The 26,254-nt window shown below is 38.8% G+C and overlaps 1 protein-coding gene across 10 annotated transcripts in view; it reads left to right on the forward strand.

The window, feature by feature from the left end:
• GARIN2 (golgi associated RAB2 interactor family member 2) overlaps positions 1-26,254 on the forward strand; it is a 36,368-nt gene that overhangs the window by 3,871 nt on the left and 6,243 nt on the right. For 7 of the 10 annotated variants that reach the window (XR_009606372.3, XR_009606373.3, XR_009606374.3 and 4 more), the window contains exons 2-6: positions 6,025-6,112; positions 9,327-9,489; positions 11,811-12,010; positions 12,934-13,468; positions 16,508-16,758. Coding sequence is in view for 7 of the 10 variants with exons in the window: in XM_060620075.3 (XP_060476058.2) it covers positions 9,331-9,489; positions 11,811-12,010; positions 12,934-13,468; positions 16,508-16,758 (1,145 nt within the window). In the remaining 3 variants the exon portion in view is untranslated. Of the gene's footprint in view, positions 1-6,024; positions 6,113-6,279; positions 6,351-9,322; positions 9,490-11,810; positions 12,011-12,933; positions 13,469-16,507; positions 16,759-26,254 lie in introns of all 10 variants that reach the window. The other 3 variants (XM_060620077.3, XM_060620076.3, XM_060620078.3) reach the window with 3 other exon arrangements.

Consider the following 26,254-nt stretch of genomic DNA (forward strand, 5'->3'; position numbering starts at 1 on the left):
AGAGTAAACCTACTAAATAGGGTCTTCTTTAAATTTTTTGAATGTCTATTTATTTTTAAGAGAGAGACAGAGTGTGAACAGGGCAGAGAAAGAGGGAGACACAAAATCCAAAGCAGGCTCCAGGCTCTGAGCTGTCAGCACAGAGCCCGACACAGGGCTTGAACTCGCGAACATGAGATCGTGACCTGAGCTGAAGTCGGACGCTTAACCGACAGAGTCACCTAAGCGCCCCTAAATAGTTAATTTAACAGTTGATGATTATGCTTTGGGATCTTTGACAAAATGTGTGGTGGTGTGTGTGGTTAGCCAAAATTGGTTTCATAGAACAATTCATATGTCTCAAGAACAGTGCAGTCTCAGCTCATGACCAGGATAATGGGAGAGGTGTGGGCAGGGTTTGTGGTGGACAGATTGGTAATCTCGAATGACAATTACAACAAAACCAGTTAAAATTCACACATTTATTTTTACCATCTATACACATGATCCAAAAGTGTCAAAACAATTCTGGAACAAATGTTTAGAAACGAACACCACACAGGTGAAGATAAAAGATTCTGTTCCGTTTTCAGCTCCTTAGCTGATCTCCTCTTTGTTCCAGAGTTCAAAAGGGATGAGAAGGGCAAGGCCCAGTGTGGCTGCAAATTCACTGCAAATTCCTTCTCTGTGTCCCTAATTTCACAATTACACTTGCACCCTCAGGTTCTGGCATCAAAGGGATCCTGGGGACCACATAAATGACTGCTGGAAGGGGCATTCCCTAGTCCTAGTGACCACAGAGAATCCACAGATTATCGTGAATTTGCTAACCGTAGACATTGCAGGTTGTCACTTTTCTTAGAGTGATTTTTTTTTTTTTAATGTGCACTTTGTCACTCGCTTCTGGATGAGCAGAAGTTGACTACTGCATTTCATCAGATCTAAGATCCATCAATTATTATATCCATTATGTTATGGACCACGGAGAAAGAAAAAAAAATGCTGCTAATTACACAATTAAATGCTTTCTCATTACTTAGAAGTTTTCCACACAATGTCTGTCATACTCTATTCTGTCATCCTCTGTGCATTTCTTAAGAGTGCTCCACTCCAGCCTCTGGGAACTTCTTCCTAAACTCTGACAGGTCTTCTGCAAGTTTTATACTGGAACTTTCTTGACCACATCAGAAGGTATCAACAAAATGTTTTCAGATTATCATTAGAAACACATTTTATTTTTATCCAAGTATAAATTAATATACAGTGTTATATTTCAGGTGTACAATATAATGATTCAACAATTCTATACATTTCTCAGTGCTCATCAAGATAAGTGTATTCTTGGGATGCCTGGGTGGCTCAGTCAGTTAAGCACCTGACTTGATTTCAACTCCGGTCATGAGCTCACAGTTTGTGAAATCGAGCCCCGTGTCAGGCTCTGTGCTGACAGTTCAGAGCCTGCTCAGGATTCTCTCTCTGCCTCTCTTTCTGCACCTACCCCGCGCACACTCTCTCTCTCTCTCATAAATAAATAAACTTAAAAAAAAAAAAAAAAAAAAGAGGGGCAACTGAGTGGCTCAGTTGGTTGAGTGTCCAGCTTCAGCTCAGGTCATGATCTCACGGTTGGTGAGTTCAAGCCCCGCGTCAGGCTCTATGCTGACAGCTCAGAGCCTGGAGCCTGTTTCAGATTCTGTGTCCCCCTCTTTCTGCTCCTCCCCTGCTCGCATGCTGTCTCGCTCTCTCAAAAATAAAGATTTTTTAAAAAAAATTTAAAAAAAAAAGATAAGTGTATTCTTAATCCCCATCACCTATTTCATCCATCCCCCTATTCACCTCACTCTGGCAACCACCAGGTCTCCATATTTAAGAATCTGCTTTTTTGTTTTCTTTGTCTGTTTTGCTTCTTAAATTATTCCACATATAAGCATATGGTATTTGTCTTTCTCTAGTGACTTATTTCATTTAGCATTATACCCTCTAGGTCCATCCATGTTGTTGCAAAGGGCAAGATCTCATTCTTTTTTATGGCTGAGTAATATTCTATTGTATATATACATATACATCTTTATTCATTCATCTATCATTGGGCACTTGGGTTGCTTCCACAACTTGACTTTTGTAAAAAATGCTGCAATAAACATAAAGGTGCATATGCCTTTTTGAATTACTGTTTTTGTTTTCTTTGGGTAAAAATACTCATTAGTGGAATCAAATGGTAATTCTATTTTTAATTTTTTGACGAATCTCCATACTGTTTTTCACAGTGCCTGTACCAATTTGCATTCACACCAACAGTGCATGTGGGTTCCTTTTTCTCCATATTCTCACCAACACTTGTTATTTCTTGTCTTTTTTATTTTAGCCATTTTGACACATGTACAGTTATATCTCCTTATAGTTTTAATTTATATTTCTCTGATGATTACTGATGTTGAGCATCTTTTCACGTGTTTGTTGGCCATCTGAATGTCTTTGGAAAAACGTTTATTCAAGTCCTTTGCCCATTTTTTAATTGGGTTTTTTTTGTGTGTGTGTGTGTGTTGAGGTGTATAAATTCTTTAAATATTTTAGGTATTAACATCTTATTGGATATATCATTTGCAAATAAATTCTTCCATTCAGCAGGTTGCCTTGTTTTGTTGATTTGGGGTGGGGAGGGAGGGGTTGGTTTGGGTTTGTGTTTGTTTTTATTTTTGTTTTTGTTTGTTTGTTTGTTTGTTTTTTGCTTTTTGTTTTGGTGTAGTCCTGATAGTTTAACTTTGCTTTTGTTTCCCTTGCCAGAGGAGACATATCTGGAAAAGTATTTCTACAGCTGATGTCAAAGAAATTACTTCCTATTTTTTAAAGTAATTTTATAGTTTCAGGTTCACATTTAGGTTTTTAATCTATTTTGAGTTTATTTTTGTATATGGCATAAAGATGTAGTCCAGATTCATTCTTTTACATGTAGTATCCAGTTTTCCTCATACCATTTGTTAAAAAGACTATCTTTTTCCCACTGTATATTGTAGATTAATTGACCATAAAAGTATGGGTTTATTTCTGGACTCTCAGTTCTGTTTCATTGATCTATGTGTCTATTTTTGTGCCAGTACCATACGATTTCAATTACTACTAGCTTTGCAGTGTATCTTGAAATCCGGGATGTATTGCCTCCAGCTTTGTTCTTTTTCAACGTAGTTTTGGCTATTTGGGGTCTTTTGTGCTTCCACACAAATTTTAGGATTATTCCGGTTCTGTGAAAAATATTGGTATCTTGATAGGGATTGCATTAAATATGTAGATTGCTTTGGACATTGTGGACATTTTATCAATATTCATTCTTCCAATCCATGAGCGGGGAATGCCTTTCCATTTGATTGTGTCATCTTCAGTTTCTTTCATCCATTTTATACTTTTCAGAGAACAAATCTTTCACCTCTTGGGTTAAGTTTACCTCAGTATTTTATTCTTTTTGGTGCAATTATAAATGGGATTGTTCTCTTAAATTCTTTCTGTTACTTCATTATTAGTGTATAGAAATGCAACAGACTTCTGTCTGTACCCTTCAACTTTACTGAATTCATTTATCAGGTCTGGTAGTTTTTGGAGTTTTGGAGTAGTTTTTGGAGTCTTTGGAGTTTTGTATTTATAGTCTCATGTCATCTGCAAGTAGTGAAAATTTTACTTCTTCCTTACCAATGTGGATGCTTTTTATTTCTTTTTCTTGTCTGATTGCTGTGGGAAGGACTTTCAGTATTATGTTGAATAAAAGTGGTAACAGTGGACATCCTTGTCTTATTCCTGATCTTAGAGGAAAAGCTCTCAGTTTTTCACCATTAATTATGAAATTAACTGGGGTTCTTCATATATCGCCTTCATTATGCTGAGGTATGTTCCTTCTAAACGTACTTTGTTGAGGGTTTTTATCATGAATGGATGTTGTACTTTGTCAAATGCTATTTCTGCATCTTTTGAAATGATCATATGGTTTTTATCCTATCTCTTATTGATGTGATGTATCACACTGATTGATTTGTGAATATTGAACAACACTTACATCCCGGGAATAAACACCACTTGATCATGGTGAATAATTTTAATGTGTTGTTGGATTTGGTTTACTAATATTTTGTTAAGGATTTTTGTATCTATGTTCATCTGAGGTATTGGCCTGTAGCTTTATTCTTTTTTGTAGTACCTTTGGTTGGTTTTCAGGGTGATGCTGGCCTCATAAAATGAATTTGGAAGTTTTCCTTCCTTTTCTATTTTTTGGGTAAGCTTGAGAAGAATACATTTTAACTCTCCTTTAAATGTTTGGTGGAATTTGCCTGTGAAGACATTTGGCCCTGAACTTTGTTGGGACTTTTTTGATTACTGATTCAATGTCATTGCTAGTAATTGGTCTGTTCCTCTATTGCTTTAGGATGCAGTTAGGCAAGATGATATGTTTCTAGGAACTTAACCTTTTCTTCTAGATTTTCCAATTTGTTGGCATACAATTTTTCATAATATTCTGTTATAATATTTTGTATTTCTGTGCTGTTAGTTATTCTTTCTCCTCCATCTCTGATTTTATTTGAGTCTTCTCTCTTTTTTTTTTCTTGATGAGTCTGACTAAATTTTTATCAACTTTGTTGACCTTTCCCAAGAACCAGCTCCTGGCTTCATTGTTCTATTGATTTTTTAGTCTCTATTTCATTTATTTCTGCTCTAATACTTATTATTTCCTTCCTTCTATTGGCTTTGGCTTTGTTTGTTGTTCTTTTTCTAGCTGTAAATGTAAGGTTAGGTTGTTTATTTGAGATTTTTCTTGCTTCTTGAGGTAGACCTATACAATCTTCCCTCTTAGATCAGTTTTTGCAAAATTTCAAAGATTTTGGACTATTGTGTTTTCATTTTCATTTGTCCCGAAGTATCTTTTGATTTAGAAACATATTTAAATGACAATTAAATGCAACCCATGTAGTACAATAAATGTACATAATTTAACATGAATAACCATAATTAAATTTGCGCATATGCAGCCAAATAACAACCACCATGCAATTCCCTCCCCCCACCACCACCACCACCAGCTGAGTAATCACAAGGAACATTCCATTTCAGAGTTAAGCTGAGGAAAAATGTTTCTTAGAATGAATGAAACTTGGGAAATATGAAACTATAAGTGAGCAAGAGGGAACCCAGGGCAGCAAATGCTGAGTAAATTATACTTTTTGACAGAGGGGCAGGTGTCAGTAGACCAATATAAGCTCTCAGGTGCTCACTATGTGACAGCCATGGTGTTCAGTGTTTCCTATACATCACTCTATTGAGTTAAGTAGTTTTATCATCATTTTATAGATGAGAAATTTGAGCTCAGAGATGTTAAGTAACATGCCCAAGGCCACAAAAGTAGGCGACAGAGCCCGAGTATGAACGTGGATGTGTCTGACTCCAGAATCCTTTACAGTCCCAGTTATACCAATTTCCACACTGGCCTATGGCATTGAGTTCTGTAGTTATTATTGTTGTGGTTTACCTTGTCCAGGTATTCCTAAAGGGGTTATTTAAATCAGAATTTTACAGAGAGAAAAAAGTATTGTCTGTAGTGACTGCAAGCACAATATGGAGAACGATACACAAGTGACAAAATAGTGAGCTGGAAAGTTAGTAATATAGGCTACTCTGGCTTTTTATGGGAAGCAAATAACTCAGGTTTCTTATGACCCTCCATTGTACAATAGTTATTTGAGTCTATATTACTTCCTTTGTCACATTATCAAATATCTTACTTGCTTTAAGAGCCCAGGATTTTACCATTTGGCAATTTCAGGTCAACCATGAGCTATGAACTTGTGACTGTCTGGTTCCACTCACCAAAAGACTATGATTAGAATCATTGACAACAGCTCAGCTCAGATATAAACAGCAGCCCTCTGAGCACTTCACCCACCTTGCTTCATTAGGAAAACTCTTTCTAAGGCATGGACCTCTCAGGTATGAAATAAAAGTAAGGATTTGTACTGAAATTTTCCTCCTTTGTATGCACTTTATTTTTTATTTTTGTTTCCTTCACAAAAGACTTCACCATGAAAAGGAGGAAGCCCAGACTGAAATGAGTTAAAACCTTCGTCTTGGAGAGAGGATTGTGGCTTGGCCCTGAGTTAAGGTGAGATATGTTGATGCATACTAATGAGACCATATTAAGCTCTACATCGTCACACACTCTCCTTCCCTTTCTCTCTCCATTCTGTCTCCTTTCCTCTCCTTTCCAAGCTCTCTTTGCCTCTTTTCCTCTTCTGGAAACTCAGTGGACCAAGAATGCTACTTTTCTAGATCTCAAGAGGGAGACACATGAACTCTAGAGGGAGAACATGAAGAGAGAGTTTGAGCTGAGAAAGATAAGTGTAAGAAATCACAGCTGTTCTTGAAAATGGAGGGTGAACAACTGCTGTGATTTTGCTTGTCACCCTGACCCAAAGGGTTGCTGACCTTTGTCTTCTTTCCTCCATTATACCTTGCTTTCATCCAAAAATGCTCTTTTGTAATGATTTCTTGTCATGTTCCAGAAGATCCCCCATATATTTAGGCCCCAAAGAATCCAGTTGATGTTTTGATCACTTGCTGTGTCCTCTGTCTCTGTTAAGGCAGTTTCACTGTCTTTCAACAAAGTGATGATAGTATAAATGCTTTGTGCTGTTGGGTAAGTCATGAAAGAGAGAAAACGTAGATGACAATGAGACTTTAGGTGCTTTTTTCCTACCATCCAATCACTATAAGGGTCCTTCCACTGTTGTTGCAAAGGTCTTTTCTAAGAAACCGTGGCTAAATAAAGCCTTTTTGCACTCTAACCCTCAGAACCTGTCCATCTTCTCTAGATCTTCTTTTACACCCCCCATCCTCTTCTCTATACCTTTTACTTCCTCTTTCCTTGTAGTATTATTTCCATTAATATCTTTAAAACATCACAAACATACAGAAATATTGCAAGTACACTACAAAGGTCTTTTTTTTCCTGAATCTTTTAAGAGTAATTTGCCAACTTGATGCCCTATTACCTCCAAATACTTCAGTTTGTGTTTCTTACCATCAAGGGTATTCTCCTCCAGAGCCAAAATTTAACCATCAAAATCAGAACATGAATGTTGCATATTACCATCATCTAATCCTGAGACCCCATCCAAATTTTACCAGTTGTCCCAATAATGGGCTGCCTAGCCAGTTAAGAATCACGATTGCATTTAGTTATCATGTCTCTTTAGTCTCCTTCTGTCTGAAAAAGTTTCTTAGTCTTTTCTTTGACTTTGACTTGCATTGATATTTTTTAAGATCACAGGCCAATTATTTTGTCAAATATCCCTCTAACTGGCTCTGTCTGATATTTCCTAATGGTAGGATTTGGGTCATGCATCTTTGGGAGGAATATCACAAGGGAATGCTCCGTGCCCTCATTGCATCCTATAAGATAATGCACCATTTTGATTTGTCCCGTTACTGATGTTGTTCATTCACCACTCCACTATGATGGTGTCTGCACGGCTTCCTCAATGTAAAGTTACTTTTTCCTCCTTGAAAATTAGTAAGTATGCTGGTGGAAGGTACTTTGAGCTATGTAAATTTCTGTTCCTCACCAAACTTGTAATTTATTCATTTATTTATATCAGTATAGATTCTCAAGTTTTCCTATTTTATTTGACCAATTCCCCTGTATATAACCAATTACCCTCCTCCTCTACCATCCTCTCTCCTGCTCAGACACCCTCCTCACCATGCTAGGCTCTGATTTCTTACACTGTACTCCCCTTATCCTGACAACAGAGGTGTTCTTGCCTCCTTTGGGTTCTGAGCCAAGGCTCCCCACTCCCCCAAGTACAGATTCCTGCCTCTCTTTGTCCCAGCTAATGGATTGAAGACAAAATTGTTCAGGAATAAAAGGGAATAGGAAGAAGGACGTCTTCTGTATTCTTTGGTGCTCCCTCTTTTTCCTCTTTTCCATCCGTCCTGACCTATCCTGACCCCTCTCACCCTTGCCAACTCTTGCTAAGTCCTTGCTTTCCAAGCACTCAAGGCAAAATTGAACCATGGACAGTGGCATAAGCTCCTCCAGTCAGACTATGAGGGTTTGAATCCTGGTATGGGGACTTAGTTCCCATCCTCTCTGTTTTAGATGGTGGTGGTGGTGGTGGTGGTGGTGGTGGTGGTGGTGGTTTTATCTCTTTCCCCTTTTTATCCCCTTAATGCTGTTTCTTTCTTTCTCATTCTTTTTCCATTTTGGCTTCACTCTAGACTGTTTTACTTCCTTGCTTTTCCAGACTCTTTTTACTTTCCCCGTGTTCATGTACAGATGTGTTGAAGGGAGGCATTGAGTTGCCACCAGCAGAAGGTCTGATGGGGAATTCCCATGCCCACACTCATATGCTTAATGGGATGTCATGTAGCAGTGGTGTCTGCATCCCATGACCCTGGCTGGGACAGCAGCAAGACACATTCACTACTTACCCCTTCACTTGAGCAAAAGGGAAAAAAAGAGTCTCTGAGGAAGGACTGAGGTGGAACTATACACCTGAGGCAGAACACATAAGCAGCTTGCTGGTTAAGGAACCTTCCTCTAACTGGCAGGGAATTTGTGAAAAGGGAAGGGTGATCTTTTGAAAATACGAACAGAATTACATTCTGAGACCATGTTCCCTTCCTGGAATTCTGTAATTTCTGGTAGATAAGAGGTGAAATCCAATGATGTATAGCCATTTTTCTTTGTTGAAGTAGTTTCTGGGGAGAGAGCCAGAACGAGAGACCAGAGGAGATAGACAACAGTCATTGGTTAGAAATCCTCATCCAAGAGCTAAGGATCAGTCAAGGGTGAATGGTCAGGAAAAGACGTTCTCAGTGTAGTGTAGTTTTGATACAGTTCTCACAAAAAAGGATTTGAGAACTCTTCATGATGGCAGGAGCAGTGGTACTATTAATTAGGAAGACAGAACATAATGGTTTGGGGGATGTGGTGTGTGTGTTTCAAGGCCTCCTAGAGAGGTTCTTTCCCTTTCCTAACTTTCCCAAATAAGTGTTGCCAGCCCCATTCCCCGGGCATTTTCTGTTACATGGATCTTTTCTAGAGTCTTGAGAACTCAAATCATCCAGTATCCTTTTTTTTCTTTTTTTAAGTTGCTTATTCTTCCTATAGAGTGTAAGCTGCATGGGGACAGGGATCTTCTCAATCGTGTTCAGATGTATCACCAATGCCCAAAGCAGTGACTGGCATATCATAGATGTTGATAAAATTTGTTGAATTAATAAGTAAGTGAGGCAACTTCATCATATTAAATTTTCTCTGTATCTGTTCATTGTATTCCCATCCCCCCGACTCTCTGATGTTTGTGAGTAAGCACCATGAAGAAGAACAATAGGAACTCTACCACAAGGATCAATAAGCAAGATGCCATCTCCGTCCCACCCTTCCAAGATGCAGGAGATCTTCAAAATATGTTGGATGGAGGAGAGTATGCCCCTTTTGTATCTCCTCCCATATTAGAGAGCAGTTTTATCCAGGTAAATCATATTTGAGCCCTGAATTAAGTTCCAATAACTTCAGTAATTAATTTTCTCAAAGAAACTGAAAAGATTGGGAGGAGAATTATTTTAAATGTGATAAAGGACTGCATGAGACAGTTAAAGGGAATAGTTTTGGAACTTTAACCAACCTAAAATAATTATAATGTTAAAGGAAAATTCACTTCAATTTTTCCCAGCAAACTCTCACCCGGGAATTCTGTTCTAACTCTACCATAATTGTCATTCTATCATGTCTTCCCAAAATGACATGAAGGAATTACAATGAATTCAAACATCTCGCCACAGGAAAGCATTCAGATGGCTCCTTTCTTAGATTTAGAAGACATTTTAAAGAATAAAATGTATGACATGACTGAGTATTAAAATGAATTTTGGTTGGGATGAGCACTGGGTATTGTATGTAAGCGATGAACCACGGGAATCTACCCCCAAAACCAAGAGCTCACTTCCTCCTGCACCCTTTTCCAATAACCTTTCACAAGCTCTAATGAACACTGGGAGAGGTAGTTAGCACCCTGTAGACCAGACACACCCCATATCATAACTGGGTAAGTTATTCCCTTCGACATACACAACCTCTCAAGGTTAGTATGTTTTGGCAGCAAGTTGCCACAGGTTATGCCTCAAATTTAAACAAAAAAGAACAATGATCTCAAAGTAAAAGAGCACAGCTCCCTTGCATGGAGTCATCGAGGACCCTGGTCCTCTCCTTTTGCTCTATTACCCTCAGGTTGGCTCCCCTCAGGACATTACATGCAAACAGGATGGTGACAGCTGCCAGAAACAGACGAAATGCTCTCATCCTAGCAACTTTCTGTGAGGGCTGAGAAACTGTTCCCAGAGCCACCAGGAGGCCCCCACTGTGTCTCATTGGCCAGGAGGGGGTCACATGCCCCTGCTGAAAGCAAGCATTGGCAAGGGGATGAAATCACCATGACCAGTTTAGGTTTATCAGTATTTAACCCCAGAGCTGGAGCACCATCCCTGAGGGGCAAATACTGGATGAATTCTGAATGCTGTTAATCAGGCATGGCTTTGAGTAGGTCCATAGTGTGGGCTACAACCTTTTTCTGAGTATATCTGTTTTTAAGTGATTTTTTTTTTTTTTTTTTTTTTTTTTTTTTTTTTTTTTTTTTTTTTTTGAGAACGTACAACTGAGAAACCAAGTGTTGCCCCTCTTTGGCTTCCTTCACATCCCTGTCTAGCCACTTTTCAGTCTTCTCATCTTCCAACTGGCAGAGATTTTTACTGGCCAAGATTCTTTGATTTGGGGATTTTTGCACATGCTATTCCTCTGCCTGGAAAGTTCTCCTGTCCAGCCAGTTTATCTCATATTGTTCAGGTCTCAGCGAGAGGTCTCTTCCTCTGGGAGATTTCTCTGACCCTGTGTCCAGGGTGTGCTGGAGCAGCTAAGTGTTCTGGAAGTTTGCAAGTCTACTGTTTAACACAGCCATTATTAAAAATTAGATTGTATAAACTTATATACTCAAACCTCATCATTCCTATTATTTTACTACATTTTACTATTATTTATGCTCTTGAGGTTATGGATATAAAAATTTGGCAAAGGTCAGTGAAGACTTGTGTGAGAATCAATTGACTATATTGAATTTAAAATGAAGAAAATTGTAAATATCATTGTTTGTAAATTGTGCTACTCATCTTCTATAGCAGTAAAATATGTAATTATCATATGCATATCTTCCAAGAGATAGTTGTTACACATTTACCAGCACACCACTGCCTGTATCTCCTCTTAAATCAAGTCTCCTGTTATATGCTTCACAGCACAGCACCCTGACCTTGTACTTGGGAATACTTCTTGCAATAATGATTAGTGACATGTTTGCTTAATGTTCACCTTCCCTGACAGAACCCCCATGGCCCAGGGACTGTGTCCGTCCATTCGCTGTGATATTTCTTTTATTTTGAAAAAATGTTTTAATGTTTATTCATTTTTGAGAGACAGAGAGACAGAACATGAGCAGGGAAGGGGCAGAGAGAGAGGGAGACACAGAGTCTGAAGCAGGTTCCAGGCTCTGAGCTGTCAGCAGAGCCTGATGTGGGGCTCAAACTCATGAACCACAAGATCATGACCTGAGCTGAAGTTGGACGCTCAACCAACTGAGCTACCTAGGCATCCCACACTGTGATATTTCTAAGATTTCACATCAACAAGTGATTGAACAAATGCATCATGGTTCATTTCTCCATTATTTTCTTCACTGCTCAGGTAAGCCAGGTTGTTGGGGCCATATACTTTATCACAAAACTCCTCTTCCTGTTCTCTACCTTAGGTTAATAGGAGAGGTGAATCCATTTACCTTCACAACCGAGCCAACTGGGTGACTGTAGGCATCTGCTCTTCCAGTAGCACCCACAAGACCCCCAATGTGATGCTTCTGGCACATCTGACACCTGAAGCCCAGAAAGATACAGAACCCCTATTTCAAAGTCTCCTGACATCTCCTTCTCCAGAGAACCTGGTGCTCACCAGGTGAGTTACAAAGGGAAGAGGTTAAGGATCTCTCAGAAAACATGCTTTACCCCTGAGAAACTGAAAATAGAAACACCAATGATATTTGCTCCAAGGGAGCATCTCACTTGCACTGTGCGACACATGATAGAGTCGTGTCCTCAAAGTCTGGGAAAATAGCTTATGACAAGCTGGCAGTCAAACAGGTAGTTAATTTTTAAAAACTAAACCTAAGTAACAGGAACTGAAGATTCATAATAAACTGCCTCTCTAGGGCATGTCCTTCTTTGCCCAGCATCTCAGCCTCCATCAGAATTAGCTCTGGTCTTGGGGCACCTGTGTGGCTCAGTCTGTTGAGCATCCAACTTCGGCTCAGGTCATGAGCTTGCAGATCGTGACTTCCAGGTCCTCATTGGCCTTGCTGCTGTCAGTGCAGAACTTCGGATCCTCTGTCCCGCTCTCTCTGCCCCTCCCCAACTTGCACTCTCCCAAAAATAAATAATTTTTAAAAAAAAAAAGGATTAGCTCTAGTCTTGTCTCAAGCCACTAACTTGCTGTATGACCTAGAGCAATCACTCAACTTCTCTCTCAGCTTTCCAGGATTAACTAAGTAGGACAACTTCTCAAGATAAATAGTTGATACTCTGATTTTTTAAGCTCATCAGAGTCTTAGGAGTATGCTTTGAGCGAGATGGCCCTCAGGAGCCTGGTTACATGTACTAAAAATCAAAGTTTTAAGCCTCAAAAGCTAAGGACCAGACCTGGGAACATGGTGGCCACAAGAAGGTACTGTTCAACCTTGTGCCTGCCCCAAACCAGGCCCGTCTGGGAGACAAGCCTGTTTCCCTGAACCTCACTGTCACAACTGCTATGCAACATAAAAGGAAAGGCCTTTTGACAGGTCTCCAATCAGGCCTCCAGATGACATTTGTGTTTGTTCGCAGGTTTCTCCCTCTACAGTTTGTGACTCTTTCTGTGCACAATGCTGAGAATATGCGCCTCAAAGTAAAGCTGGTCAGTGGTCGAGCCTACTACCTGCAGCTCTGTGCCCCTGCATGTAAACAGGACACCCTATTTTGTCAATGGGTGGAACTCATCTCCCTCTTGAATCAGGAGAAAGCCAAAGCTTCCAAACTGTCAGAAGTCTCAAGCCTCTCGGAAATCACCAATAGCACAGATATCACAGGTTCAGTGGACATCATGGATATTGCAGCATTTGCAGCCATACAGACCCCGCACATGTACACATGTTCAGACCCTGTAAATGCCATAGAAAGCATTGATTTCTCAGAATTCACAGATGTCACCGATGTCACAGATGTCACAGATGTTCCAGAAAATGAGGTCACAGAGGCCCCAGATATAAAAATTGTCACAGAAGTCACAGAAGTCACGGATGTCTGTGATGTCCCAAACAACTCGGAGGTTACAGTGGTGTTTGAAAACGATGACATACTAAGGGCCAAGCAAGAGGAAAAGGTATGTGACATGGAAGACTCATTCTTAATAATCAAGAACAGGAGTGATAACCAAGATCACCCTTCTTGGTTAGCTCCTTGACATTGATTATCAAAATGCTGTGAAATGTGCTCTGAGTAATTTTAATAAGATAGTATCCCTGAGCCCCAGTATAAAGGAGTTGTAAGACATATCCTGAAAGAGGCGTGACCATGCTTACCATCAGATTTAACCCAGTATCAGAAAGCTGTGGTGGGATGGAAAGAACTTTGGGACCAGGGTCAGAAGACTTGGGTTGGAAACTTGCCCTGCTGCGTATCTGTTTGACCAATCCATTGAAGCTGTGTGAGCCTCAGTTTCCTCATCTCCAAAGCGAGGATACTGATATGTAAGGGCTATTTTAAAGTTTAAATGTATATAAAAGTACACACTACATTGAAGGATGGGGTGAAATTTCAGTGGGTAAAGTGAGGGTGGAAATAGAAAAATAAAATACCAAAAGAAGTAAGTTGCTTTAGAAAAAGCCAGAAAGTGAAAAACCACAGGGCCATATCCAAGAACAGTTAGTTCAGTTTGGCTGGAGCATAATATATACGGAAAATATTGGGATATAGGATTCGAAAGTTGTCTGCAAACCTTGAATGCCAAATTAAGAAGCGTGGACTTTGCTCTTTGGGCAAACTTTAACTGTAAAAAACCTCTGTGTGAGGGAGTGAAGGAGCTGTGTTTTTAGAAAGGTTAATCTGACGGTAACATGGAATGTAGATAAAGAGAGAAGTTTGAGGACTACTGAGGAAATCTCCATGGGGCCCAGAAGAGAAAAGTCATAAAGGGCAAGGATAAATATTTTACAGAAGAAGCAACTGCAATAAATATCGTGGAGAAAATTTAACCTCACTAGTAATCAAAGGAATGCAAACTTGGGGGAAAAATAACCTATAAAACTGTTAATTTAAAAAATAAAAATAGGGGCACTGGGTGGCTCAGTCAGTTAAGCATCCAACTTTGGCTCAGGTCATGATCTCGCAGTCCATGAGTTCGAGCCCCGTGTCAGGCTCTGTGCTGACAGCTGGGAGCCTGGAGCCTGCTTTGATTCTGTGTCTCCCTCTCTTTCTGCCCCTCCCCTCTCACACTCTGCCTCTCTGTCTCTCTCAAAAATAAATAAACATCGGGGCGCCTGGGTGGCTCAGTCGGTTAAGCGGCCGACTTCAGCTCAGGTCATGATCTCGCGGTCCGTGAGTTCAAGCCCCGCGTCGGGCTCTGTGCTGACAGCTCAGAGCCTGAAGCCCGTTTCAGATTCTGTGTCTCCCTCTCTCTGACCCTCCCCCGTTCATACTCTGTGTCTCTCTGTCTCAAAAATAAACGTTAAAAAAATAAATTAATTAAATAAATAAATAAATAAACATTAAAAAATTTTTTTAAAGAAGAAATATAGTCAGTGTTAGTAAAGATGTGGTCAACTTGGAATTCTTATAGGTTTGTGGTAGGGATGAGAATTGGCCCAAACTTTCTTGAAATCATTATGAATCAAGAACCTAAAAATATTTATACCCTTTGATTCAGTGACTCCATTTCTAGGAATCTTTCTTAAGGAATTAATCAGAAATAAGAATGAGGATTTAGCTGTAAAGATGTTAATTATACTATATCTATACGATGTTGGTAAAAATGAAATAACGAAAATTTGAAAGTAACCTAAATATCCACCACAGGGGAATTGCTAAACTAATGTAAATCTATGAAGGACAGGTGCCTTCTTTATTTTTTTCAGGAGCAACGACAGTATCAGGCAAGACCATAGACAGTCAGTAAATATCTATTAAATGAATGACTACTCTGTAGTTATTAAAATTGTTGGAAAAATTTTTCTTGCAGAAATTTTCATGATTGGGAAAAGTTGAGTGAAAAGTGAGTATGATTCCTATTACATGAAAATACATTTCATGCTCACAAACAATAGAAGGTGAGAAAGTCATACTGTTAACAGCAGTTTATTTCTAGATTCTGGGATTAATATTTTCCTCTTTACACTTTTCTGAATTTTCTATTTCCTACAATAGAAATAATTTTTAATTCAAAAAAATTCAAGCAGTTTTACACAATTTTTAATGACATGAGGAGAATGCTTTTAATAAAATCATTAGGATATAGAACTGAAATGTTATCACAAAGATGACACTTACAAAATAAATAAATGGGCACAAAGACTAAATGACATGTGCCATAGGAGTAGTTATTTCTGGCCAATGGCCTTAAGCAGACAATAATATTCTCCCTTTCACTTTATATCTTCCAGGATTTTCTAAATATTCTACAGTAAGTATGTGTTACGGAAAAAAACATATTTTCTTTAAGGAAGAAGAGTATTGTATTATTTTCGAGGGAAGTCAGGAGAGGCGATGGACTAGGCGGTGCTGATGGGAGGAGGAGGGTGCAGGTATGAGGGATGTCAGACAGACGGAGTCCTTAGGACCCACTGACCAATTCCTCTGAGGCCCGAGACAGATTCTGAGGAAGACAGTGAGTGGTGAGGAGAGGTGATGCATTAATAGAAACCAAGAAATCAAGACAACAGGAGAGATTTTATAGTATTAGTTCTAGGTATTGGTTCTAAGTCTTTCAAGAAATAAATGCTTTTGTCTTATTGTGAACCTCCCAACTCATGTCACCTGGTAAATGCTCTTAAATAAAGAGCAACATTAGATTGGAGAGCAGGTGGCAAGGCATTTCTAGACAACCTTCCATGCCCCGACAATTCAAAAAGAGGAAATGCTGTAATTAAATATTAGTTTTCTTGTGTGAGGTGACAGTGGTGTGCCTGACCACAAGAGCTTCTGAATGGGCTGTGTCAGGTCCCACACTAGAAGCCTCTGATGCCTGCCTGGCCTCCTCAGTGGCCACACAACACCAAGCGTCATTCCCTCATTACTGCGCCCAGGCACTCGAGGGCACTCAGTTAATACGAATGATATGATTACTGTATTAGATATTGCTCCAGAAATCTATTTCTGTGTGACACCGTTCTGTTACCTGATTTGCTGCTGTTTATTATTTTCAAAGGAAAAAATGGAAAACATTCTGAAACCTGGGTGTCTACGAGATACAAAAATTAAGAATGAATGCAAAGAATCCTCAAAACATGTCACCATCTCAAATGTAACACTGACTTTCGAAGGTGAACGATGTTTTCATTCTACTTTGACTCCAGAAGAAAGTGACATAAATTCATTCAAAAGGATGAGCATTATTAGACCATCTGAAATAAGGACAACTGATTTTAGCAACACAGCTCTCAAGGCTGAGGAATCCAGGTATGTGAGGCAGGGAAATGTCAGGGATGCTAAGACGTGAAGTAATGTAAGTGTGTGCTTTAAGGTCCCCGCAACTCTGGCCCTTGCTACTGAACAGTCTCAGCTGTAAATACAGTGTAATTGAATGATGCCATCGTTAACTCTCAATTATCCACTGAGCCTGGGTGGCTCAGTCAGTTAAGCATCCAACTTCGGCTCAGGTCATGATCTCACGGCTTGTGAGTTCAAGGCCCACAATGGGCTCTGTGCTGACAGCTCAGAGCCTGGAGCCTGCTTCAGATTCGGTGTCTCCCTCTCTCTTTGGCCCTCCCTTGCTCATACTCTATCTCTCTCTTTCTCTCTCTCTCTCTCTCTCTTTCTCTCTCAAAAATAAATACAAATTTAGGGGCGCCTGGATGGCTCAGTCGGTTGAGCTTCTGACTTCGGCTTGGGTCATGATCTCGCGGTTTGTGAGTTCGAGCCCTGCATTGGGCCCTGTGCTGACAGCTCAGAGCCTGGAACCTCCTTTGGATTCTGTGTCTCCTTCCCTCTCTGCCCATCCCCCACTTGTGCTCTGTCTCTCTCTGCCTCTCAAGAATAAAAATAAATAAATGTATAAAAATTTTTTTTAAAGTAAATAAAAATTTTTAAAAAACTAAATTATCCACATTCAGTTTAACCTTGTCAAATTTTTATTTCCCTATCAACTTCTCACACCCTTCAGTTCACATTTGAGTCTATCTGGTATCAACTGTGTGTGGCTGAAGAATACAGGATAGAATCAGTGTCCACAGTTTGGAGTTAGACTATGGGAACTCTTTCTTTCATCTTTATACTTCTATTTTCTCCTCTATGTATTTCTCATGCTTTTGTACATTTCCAACTAGTAAGTTAATAACCTGAAAAAAATATTTTCATAATTTTAATACACAGTTGCAAGCTGAATGTGAGGGAGCACTGATGTATTCTAAAGATAAAAGTTAATCCAATCATTTCAGAGTAACTACTAAAAAGAAACCAAAGAAAAACACAGAGGTCTAAATGCTTACAATAGCAAGACTGAAAATAGGGAATGTAATGAACTATGTCTAAATTCTTTTTTGTTTGTTTGTTTTTATCTCGAGAGAGAGATAGGGAACAAGCAGGGGAGGGGCAGGGAGAGAGGGAGACAGAATCCCAAGCAGACTTTGCACTGTCAGTGCAAAGCCTGATGTGGGGCTTGAACCCACGAACTTGGAGATTGTGACCTGAGTCAAGGGTTGGACACACTCAAGTGACTGAGCCACCCAGGCGCCCCTGTCTAAATTCTTTTTAAATATAAAAAAGGAGCAAGGGAAAACAAAAACAAACCAAAAAAAATAAATAAATAAACGAGAAAAATTATTAGTAATGTGACATTCCACAGGGTTTGGCTGGTTCTTCAAAAAGAATGACAAAACAGGCAAACCATTGGACAACTTTTTTTTAATAATAAAATTAGAAATTTAGAGGTCATCATCAACTAACAAGAACAATAGTAAAATGTTATTGAGAAATATTATATACAGCTTTTCTTTAATAGCTTTGAAACCCTAAGTTAAATAAATGACTTTAACAAAAATACAGAGAGGCAAAACTGGCATAGTCACAACTTGAGAACATAGAACAACGTCACCCAGGAGCTCCCACGAAAGAGAAAAACATAGTTGTGACTTTTACTGGACAGGGTTTTAGATACTCTAAGAATTATCTCTATTTAATGTAAAATTCTCTTTTAAATATAGAAAAATTATGTTATGTTCTCCTAATTTTTTGAAGCAAATAATTTGTTTGGATTATAAAGACTGACAAGAAATAAAATTCTAGATTAATCCCTACTTAAGACAATAAATGTTAAATTCATAGAATCTTAGCGGGCAAAATGTAGCAAGCGCTTAACATGAAATTAAGGAAATATAAGTCATTATTTAAAGGAAGAGCAGGGGCGCCTGGGTGGCTTAGTCGGCTAAGTGTTCGACTTCGGCTCAGGTCACGATCTCACTGTCCGTGAGTTTGAGCCCCGCGTCGGGCTCTGTGCTGACAGCTCAGAGCCTGGAGCCCGCTTAGGATCCTGTGTCTCCCTCTGTCTCTAGCATTGTCTCAAAAAATAAACATTAAAAAAAAAATTTTTTTTTAAATAATTATTCCCAACCAGAGACAGCATTGTGGGGTTTTTTCTAATGTTTAATTTTTTTTAGAGAGAGAGAGAGAGAGAGAGAGAGAGGGAGAGAGATAGAGAGAGGCAGAGTGCAAGCTGGGGAGGGGCAGATAGAAAGGGAGACAGAATCTGATACCCTATGTCTTTTAGTTGGCGCATTTAATCCATTTACATTCAGTGTTATTATAGAAAGATATGGGTTTAGAGTCATTGTGATGTCTGTATGTTTTATGCTTGTAGTGATGTCTCTGGTACTTTGTCTCACAGGATCCCCCTTAGGATCTCTTGTAGGGCTGGTTTCGTGGTGACAAATTCCTTCAGTTTTTGTTTGTTTGGGAAGACCTTTATCTCTCCTTCTATTCTAAATGACAGACTTGCTGGATAAAGGATTCTTGGCTGCATATTTTTTCTGTTTAGCACACTGTAGATATCGTGCCAAGCCTTTCTGGCCTGCCAAGTTTCAAAGGAGAGATCAGTCACGAGTCTTATAGGTCTCCCTTTATATGTGAGGGCACGTTTATCCCTTGCTGCTTTCAGAATTTTCTCTTTATCCTTGTATTTTGCCAGTTTCACTATGATATGTCGTGCAGAAGATCGATTCAAGTTACGTCTGAAGGGAGTTCTCTGTGCCTCTTGGATTTCAATGCCTTTTTCCTTCCCCAGTTCAGGGAAGTTCTCAGCTATAATTTGTTCAAGTACCCCTTCAGCACCTTTCCCTCTCTCTTCCTCCTCTGGGATACCAATTATGCGTATATTATTTTTTTTTAGTGTATCACTTAGTTCTCTAATTTTCCCCTCATACTCCTGGATTTTTTTCTCTCTCTTTCTTTCGGCTTCCTCTTTCTCCATAACTTTATCTTCTAGTTCACCTATTCTCTCCTCTGCCTCTTCAAGCCGAGCCATCGTGGATTCCATTTTGTTTTGCATTTCGTTTAAAGCGTTTTTCAACTCCTCGTGACTGTTCCTTAGTCCCTCGATCTTTGTGGCAAGAGATTCTCTGCTGTCCTGTATACTGTTTTCAAGCCCAGCGATTAATTTTATGACTATTATTCTAAATTCACTTTCTGTTATATTATTTAAATCCTTTTTGACAGTTCATTAGCTGTTGTTATTTCCTGGAGATTCTTCTGAGGGGAATTCTTCCGTTTGGTCATTTTGGAGAGTCCCTGGCGTGGTGAGGACCTGCAGGGCACTTCCCCTGTGCTGTGGTGTATAACTGGAGTTAGTGGGCGGGGCCGCAGTCCCACCCGATGTCTGCCCCCAGCCCACTGCTGGGGCCACAGTCAGACTGGTGTGTGCCTTCTCTTCCCCTCTCCTAGGGGCGGGATTCACTGTGGGGTGGCGTGTCCCGTCTGGGCTACTTGCACACTGCCAGGCTTGTGTTGCTGGGGATCTGGCGTATTAGCTGGGGTGGGTAGGCAAGGTGCACGGGGGCTGGAGGGGCAGGCTTAGCTCGCTTCTCCTTAGGTGATCCACTTCAGGAGGAGCCCTGTGGCAGCGGGAGGGAGTCAGATCCGCTGCCGGAGGTTTGGCTCCGCAGAAGCACAGAGTTGGGTGTTTGCGCGGAGCGAGCAAGTTCCCTGGCAGGAACCGGTTCCCTTTGGGATTTTGGCTGGGGGATGGGCGGGGGAGATGGCGCTGGCGCCTTTGTTCCCCGCCAAGCTGAGCTCTGCCGTCCGGGGGCTCGGCAGCTCTCCCTCCCTTTGTCCTCCAGCCTTCCCGCTTAGGGAGACAGAATCTGAAGCAGGTTCCAGGCTCCAAGCTGTCAGCACAGAGCGGGGCTCGAAGTGAGGAACCCGCAAGATCGTGATCTGAGCTGAAGTTGGATGCTTAACCAACTAAGCCACCCAGGCGCCCCAAGAAATTTAATGAAGAAATTGTTTTTAATGAAAAATTATAGAAGTGTTCTACTTAAAACTTAGAATAAATTAAAGATGTTCCTTATTAACATTTCTATGTAATATAATTTAAGGGAGTCTAGCAATTGCAATAGGACAAAGAAATATGATTAATAAATGAGATTTTTAAAAATCACTCTTTGCAAATAGAAATTTATATTTAGAAAACTTGACAATCATCAAAAATATTAGTTTGTAAACAACTTTAGGATAGTCACAGATTAGAAGATAAACTCACAAAATATCATTTGTTTCATGATTTTTATTAACAAACCAAAAATACATTGACAAAAGAGAATGTATTTTTCAAAAGCAGCAATAAAAATTAAATATTTAGTGAGAGTGATAAGAGACCTGTATACATGGAATTACAAAACTCTAGTGGCAGAAACCAAAGACACTTCAATAAGGAAAAATAAGCTTTCTATCTGGGTAGGTATATTTAAGACAACAAAGATGACAAAGCCTAAATTAATTTATAAATTTAATATAATACCAATTATCTCAATAGGATATCTCATAGAAATTATAATATAAAAAGTATGTGGAAAAGAGAAGAGTAAGAATCTCAAGGAAACTTGGGGCTGGAATATATCGAGGGATTCAGTTGTATAAAATCTTAAGCCGTATTATAATTAAATGGCCATCAGAAAGTTTAGGATATAGACATTAAGACAATAAAACTGAGTCAAACTGATAGAGGTTCAAAAAAACACATGAAAAAAAGCAAAACTCTACAAAATGTCAGAGATTTATGCTGTACCACAAAAAAATTTTCAGATGGGAAAAGAGTAAAATATTTTTTAAAAATTTTAATGTTTATTTATTTTTGATAGAGAGAGAGAGTGAGCAGGGGAGGGGCAGAGAGAGACGGAGACACAGAATCCGAAGCAGGCTCCAGGCTCTGGGGGCTCAAACTCACCAACTGTGAGATCATGACCTGAGATGAAGTTGGACGCTCAACTGACTGGGCCCCCAGGTACTCCAAAAGAATAAAATATTTTAAAACTAAAATAAGCTAGAAGAAAATGGAACAGTTGAAATTGCCTCAATTGCATAAGAAACATCACTTCTTGTCCTTTGAAGCAACAGAAGAAATTTTCAATGGCAAAGTTTGGTTCATTCTTTCAAAAATATTTACTGAGCACTTTCTTTGTGCTAGGAACTGGGGATACAGCTGTGAATATAAGTTATAGGATGTTTCATTCTAGTGGATCTAGATAATACACAAATAAAATACATTATGCCAGCTGGAATGTGCTGTGATAAATACAAAAATAGAGGGGTGCCTGTGTGGCTCAGTCAGGTTAAGTGTATGACTCTTGATCTCAGCTCAGGTCATGATCTCACAGAGAGATCATGGTTTGTGAGACTGAGTCCCTGTGCTGACATCTGGGAGCCTGCTTGAGATTCTCTCTCTTCCTCTCTCTCTCTGCCCCTCCCCCACTCACGCTCTCTCTCAAAATAAATAAATAAACATTAAAAAACAAAATAAAATGGGGTACCTGGATGGTTCAGTCGGCTGAGCTTCTGATTTCTGTCAAGTCATAATTTCACGGTCCGTGAGGTTGAGCCCCACATTGGTTTGCTGCTATCAGCACCAAGCCCACTTTGGATCCTTTGTCCTCTCTCTGCTCCTATCCCACTTGCACGTGCATGTGCGTGTGCTCTCTCTCTCTCTCTCTCTCTCTCGCGCTCTCTCTCTCTCTCTCAAAAATAAACATTAAAAAAAAGCTTCAAAAATAAACCCCAAACAAAAATAGGATAACAGAATAGAGGGTGATTTGAGGAGGAGGAAGGATATCTTATAGTGGTCTGGAAGCTTCTCTGAGGAAGGACAGAGATCTGAAAGCAAGGTGGGGCTCTGAAAGAATAGAGTTCAGGTTGATTGATTGCAAAACAATTATAAATATCTGCCAAAAAAATCATTTTAATAAATACATAACAATACAATGGAAAAAGAATAATAATAAATAATCTATAAAGGTTTTACCTTCCATATATATAAGTAGCTGATGGAAATTTGTGAAGGATCCAATTAACAAATGGTTTAAAGTTATGAATAGAACATTTACTCCAGAAGACAAATAAACACTTAGTGAGGGATCAATCTCACTAATAATTAAAGAAATACAAGTTAAGCATTTACCATTTGGCTTTTGATTAGATGTTAACTACATCTAATATTGATGGGGACACTGTAAATGGTGGGAACTTTCTACAGAGGGATTTGGCAATTCACACTACAAATAGTTATACCCCTTGACTTAAAGGAACATGTAGCAAAGAAGTAATTTGAAACAGAAAATAATTTAATTGAGCATACTGTTTTGTAATTAAAACCTGAAAGCAATCCAAACAACCCCTGGCAGAAGAATAGCTAACCAGGAAATAGTATGTTAATTTAGTGAAACAGCAGGTCCCCATTAGGAAAAGAATCAGAAAATTTCAATAAAAAGACCTATATGACTATAAGGAACTGCAAACTGGAAGTGTGAAATTCTGAAAAATGTATATACAACGGTGTTTTATTTCTGCAGACAGGATGATAAGAAACCACAGTGTTTGGACACAGTTGGTGATTAAAGGAATTAATATTTGTTGTAGCTTTTGATAGATGTTTCCATTAAACTTTTATTGTACAATTAATTACATGTATAATTTAAAAATCAAAACTGATGCTAGGATGCATTAATTGGAAGACACAGCAGCTAGACAATGACCTTTGCAGTCAGACAACCCTGGGTTCAAATTCTGCCTCCTCTAGGGCAAGTTAAATTAGTTTTTTCAGGTCTCAGTTTCCTTATTTGTAAAATGAAAATAACACTAACCATGTAGTTGTTACAGGGATTAAATAAACTGATATTAAAAACTTCACAATGCCAGGCGCTTGGTAATTACTCAAAAAAAAAAAAAAAAGAATAGATTAAAAGAGGGAGGAAAGGTAGGGAGGAAGGAAGAGAGAAAGGGAGAGATGGAAGGGAGGATTCAGATTCTAGATTAGACTGAACATAAATCTAACATAGCTTTGACTTACATTGAATACAGTAGAAAGATGATACTATACCTCTGAAGTAATCTTTCCACTATACTATCCAAAAACTGAACCCAGGGTGGGGAGGGGGGCACAAAACTTAAATATTTTTTAATGCAGGAAAGAAATCAAGGCTATTTAAATTGAGGAAGAAAATGGGAACAGGTGACAATTACCATCTTCAGCATATGAGGAAGTCCAAATTTAAAGGCTAAATTTAAAAAAGTGGATTTAAACTGAAAATTATTTTAACTAAACAGTTTACAAATAAAACTTTATTATGTAGTAAAACAATATAGCAGACAATTAACCAATCTATAAAAAAAGCATTAATGCATATTACTGATTGGATATTAATAAACAACGGAACTAATTTCTGGAGGTTGTAGAATCTTTCTCCTTGGAATCTTCTCAAAAACAAGCATCAGGCCATTTGTCCTGGATAGAGTTCAGACATTCTTCTGCAAGGGGTCAAGACTTGTTCGTGTTTCTTATGTAATTTTAATCTACTGCTACAGTGAATGACAGAAAGCATGGTGAAGTCGAATATAAGTACATCCTGAGGACTCCTTAAAGGAGTGGAACGGAATGGAAACAGTAAATGCACCTGAGTGTGTTGCAGCATTCTTAGAAATAGAGCAATAAAAGTATGGAACGATCTCGGGACACATTAGATGCCCAGTAAATTGTCATTATTAACATTAATAATTCATTTCATTTCCAATAGTGTAGATAAAAGAAATTTGGCTATTCTGGCTCAAAAAAGCACAACACCAAAAACCTTTACTCAAAAATATCTTAAGCAACTGAGGATTAATTACTCAAAGCTGGCTTTCTTTTTAACCTTTTTTCCTGGCCAAGGAGGGGTCAAGGAAAGCAAAGGAATAAGGGTGATCCTTAGGAGAACCACACATCTTGAAATCATCTGGCTCTGTGCTGACAGTGCAGAGCCTGCTTGGGATTCTCTCTCTCTCTCTCTCTCTCTCTCTCTCTCTCTCTCTCTCTCTCTCCCTCTCTCCCCCTCTCTCTCCCCGTCTCTCTCTCTCTCTCTCCCCGTCTCTCTCTCTCTCTCTCCCCGTCTCTCTCTCTCTGCCCCTCCTCTACTCTTTCCCTCTTTCTCTCAAAACATAAAAAAACTAAAAAATAAATAAATAAAACTAAAATATTAAAAAGTATAAGAATAACTTAAATTTTTAGGATGTAAAATGTTCTGTAGGTGCAAAGATTTGTTTAACTATTATGATCACTATTAGAAACAATGAGAAAATGAATCCCTATATAAATGGCAAAAATCATAGAATTTAACAGATAAAAAGGATCGTGAAGGTTAACAAATCCCAATTTCTTCAAGGTTCTGCCTTTCAGTCTCTCAGCTTCCTCTCTCTGCTGACTGTACTGGGGACAAAGAAAGAAAAACAAAGCAAAAAACAAATGTGGGTTCCAAGTAATCCTCTTAACCCCAATTTAATCAAGTATGGGTTCTTTTTTTATTGCCTATTTGCATCTGGAACATAATTACTAGCCAGAGCCTAATTTGAGAATGTTCATTATGAATGAAAGGTGTAATATCCTAGAACAGAATAGAATTCAGTTTATTCCTGGAACATTTGTAAAATTAAGTCAAGACACTGAAAGTGATAAGTAAGTTCTATCTAGTTTTCATCTCCAAGACCATGGATTTCAGTGACATTTTTATAACTGCGTACTTTGGGAAAATGAAAAAAAAATTAAATAATGAGCTTGTTGAATATTTTGCCCTCAGATGTATTAGTTTTAAAATGTAAACTGAGCAGTTTCGATCTGGATGAATGAAAGACTATGGAGACTTCTATAACATTACCTTAGGATTTACTTTATAGAGCATTTCTATTTCTATTCCTTCTTATACCTTGACAATATTGCTACTGTGACTCTTTCCTTTGTTTTAAAGAGGATAATATCAGGCTTCATTTTAATTTTGCACCAATTTTTTAAAGTACATTTACTTAATATTTCTCAGTCTCAAAAACTTTTATCATTAAGCTCAACCTTTATTTAAATCACCGACCTATTTGGTGAAGGCTACAAGAGAATTTATTTGCAAATGCCTTAGAAAATGACTAATTTACCTTTATTTCAGAAAGATCCATTGTAGACCTCCAACTGGATGTATTTGCCAGACCTCTTAAAATGGATCATAATTATGTCTTTATACATTTATCTGGGAAGCTATTATCTGAGGGTAATTATTCTTCCCAAATGCTTTTTTTTTTTTTTTACTCAAACAGCCATGCTTCCAAAATATTTATTGAAAATGTAGCCAAGAAACAAAGATTTGGTGAAAATTTGTTTTAGCATGCTAATGAGGTTAAGAAAACAAGTATTTTAATTATTGTTATTAATTTTAAAAATCAGGAATGCAGAAAGCTT

Source organism: Panthera onca, chromosome B3 (genome assembly GCF_046562875.1).
Source record: "Panthera onca isolate mPanOnc1 chromosome B3, mPanOnc1 haplotype 2, whole genome shotgun sequence".
Lineage (NCBI taxonomy): Eukaryota > Metazoa > Chordata > Mammalia > Carnivora > Felidae > Panthera > Panthera onca.